Source organism: Magnolia sinica, chromosome 3 (genome assembly GCF_029962835.1).
Source record: "Magnolia sinica isolate HGM2019 chromosome 3, MsV1, whole genome shotgun sequence".
Classification (NCBI taxonomy): domain Eukaryota; kingdom Viridiplantae; phylum Streptophyta; class Magnoliopsida; order Magnoliales; family Magnoliaceae; genus Magnolia; species Magnolia sinica.
In genome coordinates, this window is record NC_080575.1 from 60,371,741 (window position 1) to 60,388,369 (window position 16,629).

Consider the following 16,629-nt stretch of genomic DNA (forward strand, 5'->3'; position numbering starts at 1 on the left):
CGTTTTCCCCATTTGGCCGTTCAAAATCCAATTTCCACGTTTTTTGGTTCGATTTAAGGAGTTTTTTTTTTGCTGATTTCACTGAAATCTTGCTCAGGAAGTGGAAAATCCTGTCGTTTCTAGCTCATTTGCTAGATTTGAGCAGTTTCTACATTGCAATATCAGCGATTAGGGTTTGGTGTTCGATCTGAGAGCAAAACCCTGTTCTCTAGTGCGAAATCTGCTCCTCCATTGCCGATTTTCGTGCAGGCTAGAAAAACAAGGGGCATATACACCGATTGCAGCTCCTCACCGATTGCAAAAACATGGATAGGGTTTGGTTTTTGTAATTTTTTCTTGATTTCTGGTGCTTGATTTGTTTTGATCTTGATCTAACTTATGTCTCTTTATTCTTAGAGATTTCATTGGATTTTGTTTTGATTCTTGCTGATTTAAGTTGTAATTTAGGTTTTTGTATTTAGATTTTAGAGATTTATCTAAAAGTATATCTAAAAAAAAGTTATGTCCAGCGGCGCATTTTCTATGCCAGATAAGTCTAATATGGTAGAATGTAGTGCATTTTTATATGTGCATATTTCTGATGGATATTTATTCTAGGAATGAGATTTTAGACATATGCAAAAAAAAAAAAAAAAAAAAAAAAAAAAATTCCCTCATACTGGTTGCTGCAGAATTTCTGTAAAATGCTATCTCTACCATGGTTTATGTTCACATTGTCTCATAGCAGAAATTGGACAGATATTTTAAAGCTGATTTTGATTGTTTTCCATTTTTCTGGGCCAAACTTAATAATACAATAATAATAACATTTATCCTTTCATATTTACCTATTAATTTGCAAATAAAACTATATTGTACATGCACATTGTAAGTACTGCAGCAACCCACATACCCTAGCATACCATGTATTGTAAGAAGGAGCTTAATATATATCCATTCTGGTGCCACATATTGGAATGACCTGCTATAAAGGTAGAAAACAAAAGAACAGTCAGATTTTTAGAATGTGATGAATTCCATTGACGAAGTTATTGAATTTTTAAATTTTAGTATCATCATGTGGGCTCCCCATACTCGTATCTTTGTGGGGTCAAGGCTTTTTGATTTTCTCAGACATTGGAATATAAGTCGCAGGTAATAAAGCTTCAGAGCCTCATGTACACATGCTTGGACTTGTACAGCAGGAGTTTGGAAGCTGAATTTTGATGGCTTATTTTTGTTAGATCACTGTTCTTTGTGGTGTTGATGGGGTGTTTGGAGATGAGAAAGGCATGATTGTCAAAGCATATCTACTGCCTAATGGAAGAGATGATTTCCGTAAAGGCCACTTTCTGAAGGTTTGAGGATTTTTGTGAGGGAGTTTCTAGGCTCCTTGACTGTGGGGAGGGAATTATCAAAGGTTTTGCGATGGGCTACCTCTTGTGAAGTAGAAGCCTTGCCTATCTTCATTTTTGACAAAAACTGCCCTCTAGAAAGCCTCCTTGATAAACATATAGATTGTCTGTTTTTCCAGCGATGGTAGCATTGTTGTGGTCTCCCTGGCTAGGGAGGGTGATCCTTGTTAGTCTCTACATTGAGAATTCTGTCCTGCTTCCTTGATGCTGTTTTCCTTCTTTTTTTTTTGAGTAAATACTTCATTCCTGAAAAAAAGTTTCTAAGAAAAAGAAGAAAAATAAATATATATAAAAAAAAATCATTTCTTGATAGATGTAGTAGTATTGAAGAGAAGGTTATCCAGATTTCTTGTTCAAAGAAGATTTGAACCATGGCAATTTATATGCTTTGAAATGGGATTAATCTGATAGTTTCCATTGAACTTTTGTGGAATGGAAAGACACATTGGGAAAAACTGATTTGTAATGGATCTTGTTCAAAAAAAAAAAGTGTAATGAGCCCCTTCATTACTGAGTTTGATGCTGAACAAATTGAGATCTTTATAATCCTTGGAAAGAGAATGATCAAATTGAGATCTTTGTTGTTTTAGGTGGAGTGTTGTGTCAGAGGTCTAATATGACATGGAAATCCATACATTTTTGTATTAAGCTCCTTCTTACAATACATGGTATGCTAGGGTATGTGGGTTGCTGCAGTACATACAATGTGCATGTACAATATAGTTTTATTTGCAAATTAATAGGTAAATATGAAAGGATAAATGTTATTATTATAGACACTACAGTACAAAAGCTCAATTCTTTTCATTTCTACCTCCTCATGGTTCAGGGTTCAAGCCTGTCAGATGCAAGCTCAATTCTTTGCATGGTCATTTGGATTAGGCTTGAAAGGTCAAAAGCATGTAGGAAGTTTTGGTTTCAGAAATTTGTTTTCTAATTTGTTTTTGTTGTGTTTGCTTTCTCAGCCTGCAAGGCCAGGGGATCGGATCTGAGGGTTCACGTCAAGGTACATTGACCTTCATCCTTTTACTTATTTCTGCTTCTAAGCATTTCATGTGAATTTTAGTAATCTTTCAAAAAATATGAATTTTAGTAATCTCATATATTTTGGAATTCGGAGATCAAAAGAAATTTTATTATGTTCTTATGGGTGGTTGAGTGTTGATTGAGAATACACATTGATCAAAATTGTTCGGCGGATGGTCAGATGTGTAACAATGGTGTTACTATGTTAGTAATCTATTATTCACGTGGCATGCAGATGATAATTCAAAACAATTAAAATTTTCGTTTGCATTCACACACATGATTAACTTTGCCTCAAGCATAAGATACAAGATAGAAAATGGAAATTACAAATAAATTTATACTAGAATATAAGATAGTAGCAGGATCAAGTCTAGCTACAGAAGTCATGGCTTATCTTCTCCAACCACTGAAAAAGTGTAGGGACAAAAGCAATGCCCTGTCTCAGCCAACTTGAAAAGTAATTTTGGCCAAGGAAAAACCATGCCCCATCTCTTATGTGAATCCCAGGATGGTATGGTGTAGCCTATGGAACCTGAACATGACAAAGCCTTCTCTTCTGTGAAATGAAGATGTATCAATTGATTACTATCCAAATAGTCTTGTATGGTAAAATGGACCAAATCAAACTTTAATAGGATGTCCCAGCTGTTTATTAATTAGCATGGAAACTTGGAGAAAATTGATGGATGAGATTGTCTAACATGTGTAGTATTGATGGTTAGAACATGTTAGATTGAATATCTACACCACCGGATCTGCTACAAACATCTCAAAATACCCTCACGGTGGTAGGAAGAAATTCAAATCCAACCATTGCTTTGGACCCCACGGCTCTTCCAAGTGAAATCAGATTGCGTACTGAGTAACTTAGTATGCTTTTATCCTATTGAGTAAACTCAGTTGGGCCCACTGTGAATATATATATATATATATATATATATATATATATATATATATATATATATATATATATATATATATATATATATAGTTTATCTACACTGTCCATCATTTCTCTAGCCCATTTTAGTGGTTGAGCCAAAACTTGAAGCATATCCAAGGCTCAAGTGGACCACACCACAGGAAACAGTGGGAATAATAACTTCCACCGTTGAAAAGTTTCTAGGGCCCAAAGTGATTTTTATTTGTCCTCCAACCTGTTCATAAGATCACGTTGACATGGGTGAAGGGAAAAAGCAAATAACATCTTGATCTAAAACTTTTGTGGCCCACAAAAATCTTTCAATGGTAGAATTTCAATTCACACTGTTTACCGCGGTGCAGTCCACTTGAGATTTTGATATACTTCATTTTTAGTCTCAAGCCATAAAATTATCTGTTAAAATGGATTAACAGAGTGGATAAAATATACTAGAATATAAGATAGTAGCAGGATCAATGTTGAGTAGAGTAATAACTACAGTGGATTGACATGAATTTTGGGCAGAGTATTGCATTGTTCAAAGTTGGATACAAGTGATGGATAAGAGTTGGATGCAAAAGTCAAGGTAATGTGCTGAGCAACACCCTCTCCTTCGAATTTGGATTCCTTATAAAGTTGCATTGTTTTAAGAGTTCCCTTTGTTTCCTTGGACAATATAGGGTGAGCTTGGAATATGTTAAGGGCATGAAGGAATTCATTGAGTTTGCATTCAACAATGCTGCTAGCGAGGGAAAGATCTTATGTCCATGTGTAAAGTGCGCCAACCTCTTTTGGCGTGCTCATAAAGAAGTGGTAGATCATCTTGTGTGTGAGGGAATTATGCCGAATTACACCCGTTGGGTGTTCCATGGGGAGGCGTCTTCTTCATCGACTTCCGGCCCTGCAACTAGTACACATGATGATATTCCTCCACGTGATGACATGCATGGATTGTTGCATGATGTGTTTGGAATATCAGGTGTGGATGACATGCCAACTGAGTTGCCATCACAGGAGCCAATACAAGAGGAACCGAATCCTGAAGCTGAAAGATTCTTCAGGTTGTTGCAAGACGCTGAACAAGCCTTGTACCCGGGATGTAAGAAGTTCACGAAACTCTCTTTTGTTGTTCGAATGTATCAACTTAAGTGCTTAAATGGATGGAGCAAAAGTCATTTACCATGTTGCTTGAATTGTTGAAAGAAGCACTCCCCGAGGGTGAGACATTGCCGAGTTCCTTTTATGAGACCAAGAAGATTATTAAAGAACTGGGCCTCAATTATAACAAGATCGATGCATGCCCCAATGATTGCCAGTTGTATTGGAAGACTAATGTGAACGATGAGTCATGTACTGTGTGTGGTATATCCAGATGGAAAACGATGGAACATGATTCTAATGACGATGAGGCAACAACTATTCCCTCCAAAGTTAAAAAGATTCCAGCAAAGACATTGTGGCATTTTCCATTAATACCAAGGTTACAAAGGTTATTTATGGAAGCACAAACAGCTAAAAACATGAAATGGCATGACAAGGGACGAACCAAGGATGAGTGCATGAGACATCCTGCTGATTCTCCTGCATGGAAATCTTTTGACGAGCAACACCCAAATTTTTCATATGATAGTCGTAATGTTAGGCTTGGGTTAACAACTGATGGATTCAATCCCTTTGGGATGATGAGTATTGCTCATAGCACATGGCCTATTGTTTTGATGCCATACAATTTACCACCGTGGATGTGCATGAAGTAGCCTTACATCATGATGTCTCTACTTATACCAGGCCCGCATGGTGTTGGCAATAATATCGACGTGTATCTACAACCGTTGATAGAAGAATTGCTTAAATTGTGGGAGGTTGGTGTCGACACTTACGATGCATCATCGAAGTTGAATTTTCGAATGCGTGCTGCTTTGTTATGGACTATTAGTGACTTTCCTGGATATGCAATGTTGTCAAGATGGAGCACAAAAGGTAAGCTCGCTTGTCCTAACTGCAATAAGGACACAAAGTCCCAGTGGTTGACACATAGCCATAAGTTTTTTTACATGGGTCATCGTCAATTTTTGGATAGAGATCATAGGTATAGACATGATAAAAGGAACTTTAATGGAAAGCTGGAGTTGAGAGATGTGCCGAAACAACTATCTGGAAATGAAGTGTTAGCTCAAGTGAGCAAAATTAACATAATATTTGAAAAGAAGTCTGATACCAAAGTTGGAAAGAAGAGAAATCGAGACAATAATAAGGAAAAGGGAAAGGCATCTTGTTGGAAGAAGAGAAGTATTTTCTTCGATTTACCATACTGGGCAGGTAATATGTTGCGTCACAGCCTTGATGTGATGCACATCGAGAAGAATGTATGCGACAATGTCCTTGGGACGTTGTTGAACATCGACGGGAAGACAAAGGACAATGTGAAGTCTCGTCTGGACCTCCAAGAAATAAAGATAAGACGAACACTTCACCCAAAGCAGAGACCATCAGGCAAAACATATTTGCCCCCTGCATGCTTTACAATGGCGAATAAGGAGAAGGATGATTTCTACAGAGTCATAAAGAACATGAAGGTACCAGATGGCTATGCGAGTAATATCTCACGATGTACCAATCTCAAAATGAAGAAGATTTTAGGACTCAAGAGCCATGACACTCATGTTTTGATGCAACAAATACTTTCGATCGCCGTGCGAAGGACATTACCTCCAAACGTGAGCTCAATCCTAATTGAATTAAGCGGATTCTTTAGAGATTTGTGTTCCAAGGTTGGCTGGATGCAGGATTTCAAGTTTCTTGAATCTCAGATTACTTTAACACTTTGCCATTTAGAGAGGATCTTTCCATCGCCATTCTTTGATATCATGGTGCATTTGCCTATACATTTAGCCAGCGAGGCAATGTTAGCCGGGCCAGTACAGTACCGCTGGATGTACCCAATCGAAAGGTGTGTTTTAAGGTCTTAATATGACATTTCATTTATCTTGTTGTAATAGATAAATTCATGTATACTTATATGTCTATTATGTGACTATAGGTACCTACAGAGACTAAAGTCCTACGTTCGAAACAGAAGTCGGCCAGAGGGTTCGATTGCAGAGGGTACCTAACTGAAGAATGCCTAACATTCTGCTCTCGGTACTTACATGGCGTTGAGACAAGATTCAACAGACCGGTTCGAAATGAGGACTTTAGGGATGCGACAGTAGGTCGTCCATAGGGAAAGATTGACGTGTTTATTATCGAATATGTTGATAGGACACAGGCACATAGATATGTGTTGTTCAACACCAATGCGGTTGCACCATTCATTGAGTAAGAGTAGTTTTATTTGTAGCGTTAATTCATAAGAATCTCACTTGTTTACAACTTATTCATCGAATTGAATAAAATGCAGTGAACACAGGAAAGTGATTAAGAAGGAGATGCCCCGAAGAGCACCGAGGCTCCTAGAACGCATCCACAATGAAAACTTTTCAGATTGGCTTGGGAAGCATGTGGACCATGTTGGGAATGATCAAGTTCCGAAAGAAGTTAAAAGCCTGGCTCGGGGCCCTAACACTGTTGCAAGAAGATTTAAAGGATACATTATTAATGGTTTCAGGTTTCGTACAAGAGACCGTGAGAGAGACTTGAAAACACAGAATAGTGGAGTTGTAGTGACGGCAAAGACATCAAGCTTTGCAAGTACAAGTGATAGAAACCCTGTTATAGGGGATGTGGATTACTATGGTGTTATAACAGACATTATCGAGTTGGATTATTGGTCAAATTTCGGCAACCTTCGCACCGAATTCGGTGTTTGCGCACGATCCTAAGCCAGGTCCCGCGCACCGACGTCGGCTCGATCTGAAACTTATGTCTTGACGATCGCGTCGTCGCCGCGGTTCCAACGCCGTGACTTGCGCACCGAACCGATACCCAGGTAAGAAGATGTCGATCAGCGTTTATTCCGAAGAAACACCGCGCGTTGCGGATTTCGAGGGAATCTCTACGCAATAAGTCTCATCAATCATCATTAAATGCAACCTTATCTCAAGTACAACAACCCATACCTCTCTCTTCACAAAGTCAACTCTCTCTCTCTTCACCCATCCCTCCTTTACTCACTTTTCAAACAAACCCATGCCCCATTAATTACACCCATCACTCCATCACCTCATATCACTCCCATCCTCTCATTTTCTCTCTCATTTTCTCATATCTCTCCAAGCAACCCCAAGCCCCAAACGTCCAAGCCTCCTCTCCCTCTCAAGTGTGGTCCACCTTCCATCATCCATCTACACCCTCCCATCTCTCATCCTCACCATCAAGAGTCCATCATCCTCCATCAAAGTTGAAGCTGAGGGGCATTGGAGTCTAAGAGACCAAGAAGAAGGAAGATAAGGTGGGTGCTTTGTCATTATTTTGAATTTCAGGGCCCACTTGTTGGTGGGACCCATTTGGATGTATGTGATCTAATCAAGAGGGCCCATAGTGGCGGGGTTCCTCTATCTCACCGTATATCTCCCTTTATCTCTCTCTTTCTCTCTCTTTGTAATGGTGTGGATCCCACCAATATGTGCTACGTCTACCCCGTCCATCTACACCAGACGGCGTGGCCCACTCTATCACAGGTGATGATCCACACCATCCACTGTTTGGATGGGCCCAATGCACTTTTTGTATATATATACTTATATGTTATATTTTATATAATATATATAACTTAATATGTATTATATATATAATATGATATATATATTATATGTATATATATATATATACATATATATTTGGTGGGCCACGTCTATGTGGGACCCACCACAAGACATGTGTTTATCCACGCCGTCCCGCGTCACTGGACGCTGGACGAGCAACCCCTTTGTGTTTCAAAAAAAAAAAAAAAGAAGAAGAGAGTAGGGAGAGGTGGGCCACTCATGCAGGCCCCACTTTGATGTATATGTAAGATCCAAACCGTCCATATTGTTCATCAACTCATTTTAGGCGTTGAGCCGAAAAATGAAGTTGATCCCATTTTCTGGCGGGCCGTACCATAGGAAACAGTGTTCCTACCTTCGGTTTACTCCCTAAGGCTCCTGCATATCAAAAATAGCCCGATATTGGACTCTATGGGCTTGTATCAAGCCATAGGGACCCATGGCTGGAGTGGATTTTGCGGATGTGGGCCCCGTCTATGAAAATCCGTAAAAAAATCAAATTTTCAAAAAAAAAAAAAAACAAAAGAGAGACAAGGGAGGCAGCAGCGCTGACGCTGCTGCTGCCATCACGCCAGCCGCGGGCGGACGGTGTTTTTTGTTGATCAACACCGTCCATTTGATGGGTCCCCTCAGCCCACACGTCCACTCCAAAAATCAGCCATAAACAAAGCTCAGGCGGGCCATACCATCAAAAATCATGTGAAGACATTCCTAAACATATAAAAACACTTGGTGGGGCCTACCTGAAATTTGGATGAATCTGAAACTTGGTCTGAACGGTCAGTTAGGTGGGACTCACATATTGGATGGGCTGGATTGTGAATCACATCTCGGTGGACCCCAAAACAAAAAAAAATATATTATAATAAAAAAAAAAAATTTTAAAAAGCAGCAGCAGCGCTGCTGCTGAGTGACGAGCGGACGGACTGGCTGGGGCTCACGGCCCCAGCTGTGGGCCCCACCTTGATGCATTTTTCCCATCCAAACCGTCAATTTGATGGGTCCCCACAGTTCCACCGTCCACCCCAAAATTTAGCTGTATATGGAACTCCGGTGAGTCACATCATTTAAAATCCTGGGAAGACATGCCTAAATATATAAAATTAGTTGGTGGGGCCTACCTGAGTTTTGGATGTTGTTGAAACCTGGGCTGGACCGTTAGCTAGATGGGACCCACATAATGAGTGGACTGGATTTGGGGACCACCTCCCAGTGGACCCCCTGTCCATGTGAATATAATAATAGTTATTATAATAATAAATATATATATATATATATACATTTATAAACATGCATTACCATGGGCTTCCCTGGCTGTGTACACAGCTCCCCACCCCAGTACCATAAGACCCTGTGAACGGTTGGGTGACAAATAAATATTACAATGGGCCCTACCTTGGTCCACGTAATTTTATGAACAGTTGGGGTAGAAAATAAACATTGTGTTGGACCTTAGTTGGGTGGAAAAGAAACATTATGTTGGGTCTTAAGCTGGGTGGAAAATGAGCATTTTGGTGGGCCCCACTTAGGTAAGTATTGTCAACCGCACTCTCTATTAGTGTGGGCTCCATCATAATGTATGTGTTTCATCCAACGGCCCAACTATTGTGGAGATAATTTAAGGCCCATTATGGAGGCCCATTTTCATGCATTAGTGGTCCTTGTTGAGGCCCACCTTGATTTGTATTAGGCCCACATTATGAGGCCCATTAAGGCCCACCTTGATATAGATATGGGGCTCATGTTATGTAGCCCATTTGATGTACTTGGGTCCTTGGGTCAAGGCCCAATTAGATGTATAAAAGGCCCATTACAATGTGTGATTTATGGAAGGCCATTCCTTGGGAGCAATGTTGGTTTGATGTCCACATTGAATCGATAATGTTGGTTAAATGTCCGCATTATAACTCTCCCTAAGGCCCACTGATAGGCCCATAATTATGGTAAGTAGGCCGTATAGGGTCATCTCCATTATACCTAGAGCTCATCTCTTTATACATGTTTAGTATAGATCCATGATTCATGATCATTCGCATCATATGTATGCCTGATGTGAGGATGACTGATCATAGCATACACCTTTGGATAGACTGTTTATGGGCTCCCTGATAGGCGGAGTTGCCTCATACAAGTGCATGGTATATACAGGACTGTTGCATGACTGATAGTGTGACTCATGCACTTGCATTTGTGTGATTGTAGTTACTATATGCCCTAGCGACATCAGGGCCATAGCCTCTGACGACACATCGTGGATGGTGGGTTGAATCTGGAAAATGTTTGGTTCTAGCATACGGGCACTATAGATGTCCCTGGGTGAAAGTCCCTAAACCCGATGGTACCAGAGGATGACTCCAACGTCGAGACCGAGTGGATATACGAGCGCACGAAGGCCGAATACCAGGAGGCCGTGTCTCCCACTGTGTCGTGGTCGGTTGGGAAGGAGTGTGGCCTTACTCGCCCGAGGGTAGGGGGCAATACTAGGCTGAGTTTGACCAGCTCGCGAATGGGTCCGCTATCGACGTGCCGGATAGGTATTGGCAGACTATTGGTCAGGCGGATAGTGAGGTTTCTTACGCTCATTTGGACTGTGCGGCTAGGAGAGCGACAGTGCCATTTGGAGTGTATTGAACCCCGGTGATTATCCTGGATGAGAACTGTACTGATACATGTTGAGGATTGGCATGCTTGAATTGCATTTCACATCGCATGGCCGTGTTTTTGGCCGATGGCATTCATATCTTGCACCGCATAGCCTTGGTACGGCTGATTGCATTCATGTGCTCATTACCATGTTTCCACATCACTCTGACCTTGCATTTGAGTACGTTTATATTGCGCACATACTTACACCACCCTCTAAGCTTTCCATAAGCTTATGCACGATTGATGCGTGCAGGTGACGCCAGGACGCAGTCGCAGCCATAGTCTCGCCGTAGTTGGACCGTGCAGACGAGCTTCTGGAGTTTTGTTTCTTTTATCACATTGTATTTTCCTTTTCTATCGCATTGTACTCAAAAGTTTTTGATCTTAGTGGATTTTGTGGTGGTGTTCTTGTGGTTATTGTTTGTGGGTTATGCTTTTGTTATGCTCATTATGAATCAGACTGATGACTTGAAATCCTCCTTGTAGTATTCCAGGATCGGAACCTGGTGAATGGGTGCCGGGATCCGAAAATGGGGTTCTACGGAGGCTGTCGGCGCCGGATTCGGCGATCGGGAATGATAGAAACCCTGTTATAGGGGATGTGGATTACTATGGTGTTATAACAGACATTATCGAGTTGGATTATTGTGGGTCCAAGAAAGTTGTATTATTTAGGTGTGATTGGGTGGATGTAAGAACTCAGGGCAGGGGAATCAAGAAGGATGAATTTGGGTTCACGCTCGTGAATTTCAAACAATTATGGCATACTGGTCGGAACCTGTATGATGAACCATATATCTTAGCAACCCAAGTACAACAGGTATTCTATGTCCCCGATCCTATTGATCGTGATTGGCATGTTGTTATCAGGTCAAAGCCAAGGGATTTGTTCGAAATGGGCATGAATGATTCGTTTGTTAATAATGATACATACCTTCAGAGCTTGCCTTGCATTAATCATACATTGGAAGCAACTATGCTTGCCAATGATGATAATGTGAGTTGGGATAGGACGGATGTGGAGGGAAACGAAGTTAACACTCCACAAAACTTATCTAATTTGATTAAAGAGGACCACGATTCTAGGTCGGAATCTGATGACTAGGTATTGATGCCTAACACAAATGTGATGCATGCTTCTTCTTTCTTTTTTTTTTATGCTCACAATTATTTGGTTAACTGCAATCTCATTACATATATTATTTTCATATTGTGAAGGAAATGAAGATGTCGACCTCCGACCATCATCATTCGAGCTTTATTGACCCGGTCCCGACCACCAACCAGGTTGGACAGAGTTCAAATAGTTCAGCATCGACTCTGGGTATGTAAATATATAATTTAAGTGAAGTGAAGTTAAGCTTGTAACTTTTATAGTTTTGTTCTGTTCTTGATTTAATTAAATGTAGATATTATATTTCAAATATTTAGAATGCTCATATCTATTCTTTTGTTTCATAAAGAGGGTGGTATTCATAATAGACGATTTCGAGGCCCTACAGTCATCAGCGAGGTGGCGAACTTGCCACCCAATAAGCAACTGAATATCAGTTGGAATAAGTACGGGCAGCCCATTGGACATAAGTACAATGAATTTATAAGGTGGCTGGGCATTTTATCTAGGAATGGGCGCTTAGCACCTCTTGATCACGATAGTTGGCATCATGTGCCACTATCTCACAAGAATGAGATTTGGAATGAAGTGAAGGTAATATGAAATCAAAAATTCAATTACTCTTTTTGTATTTTTGTATACTAAGTATAATTGATGATTGATGTATTGCAGATCAAGTGGAATATCGACGAGGAGCGTCGAAATTGGGTATTGAAGTCCATCGGAGCTTCATGGAAGGAGTGGAAGAAGAGGTTAAAAAAAGAACACTACAAGCGATATTTGACTAATGAGGAACGACTAGCTCACTGTCCTGATCGAGTGGAGCCGACACACTGGAAGTGGCTCGTCACCTATTGGTCAAGTGATGAAGGACAGGTAAAAATTAAACATAAAGAAAAATTATATCCATGTTGGTGTATATTGTTATTTATATTAAAATTTAGTTATTTTACTATGTCACATTGTAGGCCCGCACTCAAAGGAATAAAATCAACCGCAGCAAGCATCGTATGGCCCACACTGCCGGCTCAAGGAGCTTTGCTCAAGTGCGTGAAGAAGAGGTAAATTCTTCTTTGATTTCTAAACTTGAAATGCCATCATTCTGTTTTAATATGATTGTTATCAACTCATTTGTTTTTACATGGAAAAAGCGGGCAAAGAATCTTGGTGGAGAGTCTCCTGATCGGGCAACGTTGTTCATAACGACCCATCGGAAGAAAGATGGGAGTGTTGTGAACGAAGAGTCGGCTCATGTTATTGTATGTAGAAATTTATCAATCATTGACATCTTAGCCAATACTTTTCATTAAGTAATGATATTGAACAACTTATTTAATGTTTTTCTACACTATAGGAAATGATTGAGGAGTTACGGGCAACTCGGACTGCTGAGTCCTCTCAGAGTAGCACTGCCCGAGACGATCTCTTATCCCAGATATTGGGACCAGAGCATCCGGGTCGGGTCCGCATGATGGGGTTAGGTCCCACAGCTTCCACGTTATGGGGCACAAGAAATACCATTGCAGAACTCAGGAGGGAGACTGATGAGTTGCGACGACACATGAATGAGTGGGTAGAGCAACTAGTGGAGGAGCGGATGAAAGAACAGATGGCTAAGCATCTAGAGCAAATGGAGTAACGGATGACAGAGCGAATAACGGAGCAGATGGAGCAACGGATGACAGAGCGAATAACAGAGCAGATGATGGCACGAATGAGAGATACTATGAACTCATTGGTTGCAACAGACCAAACTTCGGGCAATGTACTAAATGTAGAGGCTGACTCAGTATCCACTCCTAGGGATAGACCTGAGGCTGAGGGACCTCAGTCGAAGGTTCCGAAGAATCAATAGGTAGTTTTTTGCTGAGATTCATTTATGTGTTATCTTTTATATATATATTTATGTTTTATTACATTTCATGAGTTTGTAGTTCACCATCATTGAATAGTTGGTCCTTTCTTTTTCAGGTCAAGTCGTATTTATGTGTATTTATGTGTTTGACATGCAAAAGAATCCAAGGGCTGTCTTAAAATGAGGGTTGCAGATTGGAAAAAGGTGGGCCATACTTTTTTGCTTCATGCTTTGTTTGCTAATGAACTTGGAAATCTAGGAATGTCTGATGGTACTGTACTCATTTTTCTTGGATTCAGATTGCCTTTGCATTTGTTTGCCTTTTTTATTTTATTTTTATAAATCAATCTCTCATATAAAAATAGCAGCTTCTTTGATTTTTTTTAGCTCCTCTCCTTGAGCTCTCTTCTTTGGGCTGCTGCACTTGGCTTTTTATGCTATTGATTGTTGCAGGAGGGAAGCTCATGAAGAGGCTAGTAAGTACGTTGTTGAATGGTTGTCTGTGATTAATAGGATTTTTCAAGAGATGGGTTTTTCTTCTTCTTGCTGTTGGATGCTTGGGAAGTTTGTTTTTTGAGATGGGTTTTGTTTATTTTTATTTTTTGGGGTGTTTTTGTTTTGTATCTTTTACAATTGATGTTTTTGTTTCGGTCTTGTTTCTGGCTTCTTGATTGAATGTTTAGGTGTTTCCGGCTTTTTTATTTTTATTTTTTATTCTATTTGTATTATGGATTGTGGATTTTACTAATTCGTAGTGCCTTTTTTTTTTTTCTTTGTTCTTTCGAGAAGTGGGTGTAATTGTTATAGTCATGTTCTTCTCCGGGTGATTGTAATTTAGGCTTTTGGATTGTTTTTTATTATTCTTTTATTTTTTGTTGATTGGATGTTGGGTGGATTGGAACTCACCTGCAAAAAGCACTGACAAAGAAGCAGAGGAAGATGAGGAATTTGTTTTCTATCTGCTTCTTTGGACCTCTGAATTTTATGTTTGCATTTATTTGAATTTCCAGTCATTGGTTGTGTGGATTTTCTAAGTTTGGAGTGCTTTTCTGAGGGTGAGGGTTGTTTTCTAATCATGTTTTTCATTTAGTTCTCTTGTGATTGGGTTTTGGGTGGGTTCTATTTTGGACTGCCTCTTGAATCAGATGTTCTGTTAATCAAAATTCCAATGTTTTCTTTGCCTTTCCTGTTTTGAAATCTAAATTCCTGGATTTTTTTTTATTCTTCTTTTAGATCGACTTTTTGTGTTTTGAGATTCTTTTGGTTCTTTTAGCTTCTGGTTCACGGATATGAATTCTCGACTTTTTTTCAGCTTTTTATTTATTTATTTATTTTTTTATGGTAACATTTGCAATTTTCTTTTTATGCGAAATTCCCAACTTGTATTTTTTATTTTGATTTTTTTAATTATACTTTAGGTGTTAATTTCATATCTGTTATTGCTTCTCAAATCCTCCTATCATGTACTCGACTCCAGTTTTGGTTTTGGCGCTCTCGTAGGTGTTGAGAGGCTGATTTCTACATTAACAGGTGTATTTAGAAATTCCTATGTTGGCCTAGATTAGAGGTTTTCGGGTGACCCATTTGATTTATTCCGCCGTCTATGTTTGAGAATATTGTATAAATTCATCTGCCTTCCCAAATTTGCACGGAGTTATCAACCACTGTCTATCCATCATTATGTGAATGAATGGTTCTTTGGTTCTTTATTTTGATCCTCTTGCTTTCCTTTTGTTATTCTTTTTATGATTTCACTTCAAAAGTTTTCAGAATTTCTTATGAATTCAGTCAGATTCAAATTTGCATAGGAGAAAACCGGATTGGAAAAACTGTTCCAATTGTCAGTCTACTGCATTTGCTTTTTTAAATTCCCAGTCTCTAATGAATTTGATGAAATTCAAACTAGCACATTATGAAAATTGGATTGAAAAAAATTGCTCTGATTGCTGGTTTTCAGAAGTTCTGTTCTCAACTCCTTATTTTCCTTCGATTTTGAAATTTTGCAATTATAATTGAATTGAGTATCATTTATCTTTTTCTAGTATTTGCATCAATATAATTGAATTGAATATCATTTATCTTTCTAGTATTTGCATCAATGGAATTTATTGAATATGCTTTGAAAATGGTAATTGCTTCTTGTTTTATCTCATCGTTGCAGTTGTTTCATCAGGTGGCACTGCTATTGCTTCTTGCCCTAAGTGATGGTGTTAAAGGCATTGAAGGAGAGAGCGATGTGCAATGCAAATACGGTAGAGATTTGACTTTGCTCCCGAGGCCTCACAGTGTCTCCATCTTGGAATTTGGGGCTGAAGGAGATGGGAAGACACTGAATACACTTGCATTCCACAATGCCATCTTCTATCTTCGGTCGTTTGCTGACAAGGGCGGGGCTCAGCTCTATGTTCCAGCAGGAAGGTGGCTCACTGGAAGCTTTAATCTCATCAGTCATCTTACCCTCTTCTTGGAAAAAGATGCTGTCATCCTTGGAACTCAGGTCTTCTTCCACTCTCTATGGACTGTAGTTTTACTCACTTGGATATTCTTTTACATTGCATTCTAATATAGCCCAATCAGTCGGTTTTTACATTGTTGACCTGTGTTTTTTATTCCTTTCCTGTTTAAAGAGCAATGTGAACTATTTCAAAAAATGTTGTTAGGGGCATTTTCCGATTTTGAAGCAAATGAGTTGGGTTAATTTCAACCTATTGCAAGAAGATACTAATATCCAAGGTTAAAGTTCATAAGATCTCTAGCTTTTTAGATTGCTGAACTTTCTTTTTCCCATTCTCTTATAGGACTTATCTCTGTGGCCAGTCGTTGAACCCTTACCTTCATATGGTAGAGGGATTGAACTTCCAGGTGAACGGTATCGAAGCTTGATAAATGGACACCAGTTAAAGGATGTGGTTATAACAGGCATGATGCATATCTTCTCTACTTCTTTTAATCAAATTTCTAGTAAA

At 39.5% G+C, this 16,629-nt stretch overlaps 3 protein-coding genes across 3 annotated transcripts; all 3 read left to right on the forward strand.

The window, feature by feature from the left end:
- Window positions 1–3,847: 3,847 nt before the first annotated feature.
- LOC131238898 (uncharacterized) lies at window positions 3,848–4,545 on the forward strand. The gene is made up of 2 exons (XM_058236485.1): window positions 3,848–3,931; window positions 4,026–4,545. The coding sequence occupies exons 1-2, from the start codon at window positions 3,903–3,905 to the stop codon at window positions 4,543–4,545; spliced, it is 549 nt and encodes a 182-aa protein (XP_058092468.1). The 5' UTR covers window positions 3,848–3,902.
- Window positions 4,546–4,727: 182 nt separating this feature from the next.
- Window positions 4,728–6,458, forward strand: LOC131238899 (uncharacterized). Its single transcript, XM_058236486.1, has 3 exons — window positions 4,728–5,031; window positions 5,134–6,295; window positions 6,386–6,458. The coding sequence occupies exons 1-3, from the start codon at window positions 4,728–4,730 to the stop codon at window positions 6,456–6,458; spliced, it is 1,539 nt and encodes a 512-aa protein (XP_058092469.1).
- Window positions 6,459–11,672: 5,214 nt separating this feature from the next.
- LOC131238509 (uncharacterized) lies at window positions 11,673–13,900 on the forward strand. Its single transcript, XM_058236220.1, has 8 exons — window positions 11,673–11,799; window positions 11,913–12,018; window positions 12,158–12,402; window positions 12,481–12,684; window positions 12,777–12,869; window positions 12,960–13,067; window positions 13,163–13,663; window positions 13,780–13,900. The coding sequence occupies exons 2-7, from the start codon at window positions 11,916–11,918 to the stop codon at window positions 13,445–13,447; spliced, it is 1,038 nt and encodes a 345-aa protein (XP_058092203.1). The 5' UTR covers window positions 11,673–11,799; window positions 11,913–11,915; the 3' UTR covers window positions 13,448–13,663; window positions 13,780–13,900.
- The last annotated feature ends 2,729 nt before the right edge of the window (window positions 13,901–16,629 follow it).

Bases quoted from the DNA above. Each gene is read 5' to 3' on its own strand.
- LOC131238898 (XM_058236485.1), top strand. From the start codon at position 3,903: ATGGATAAGAGTTGGATGCAAAAGTCAAG. The intron at 3,932-4,025 runs GTAATGTGCTGA...TGGACAATATAG, and splicing joins AGTTGGATGCAAAAGTCAAG to GGTGAGCTTGGAATATGTTA.
- LOC131238899 (XM_058236486.1), top strand. From the start codon at position 4,728: ATGGAACATGATTCTAATGACGATGAGGCAACAACTATTCCCTCCAAA. The intron at 5,032-5,133 runs GTATTGCTCATA...TACTTATACCAG, and splicing joins CAATCCCTTTGGGATGATGA to GCCCGCATGGTGTTGGCAAT. The intron at 6,296-6,385 runs GTGTGTTTTAAG...ATGTGACTATAG, and splicing joins TGGATGTACCCAATCGAAAG to GTACCTACAGAGACTAAAGT.
- LOC131238509 (XM_058236220.1), top strand. From the start codon at position 11,916: ATGAAGATGTCGACCTCCGACCATCATCATTCGAGCTTTATTGACCCG. The intron at 12,019-12,157 runs GTATGTAAATAT...TGTTTCATAAAG, and splicing joins TAGTTCAGCATCGACTCTGG to AGGGTGGTATTCATAATAGA. The intron at 12,685-12,776 runs GTAAAAATTAAA...GTCACATTGTAG, and splicing joins GGTCAAGTGATGAAGGACAG to GCCCGCACTCAAAGGAATAA.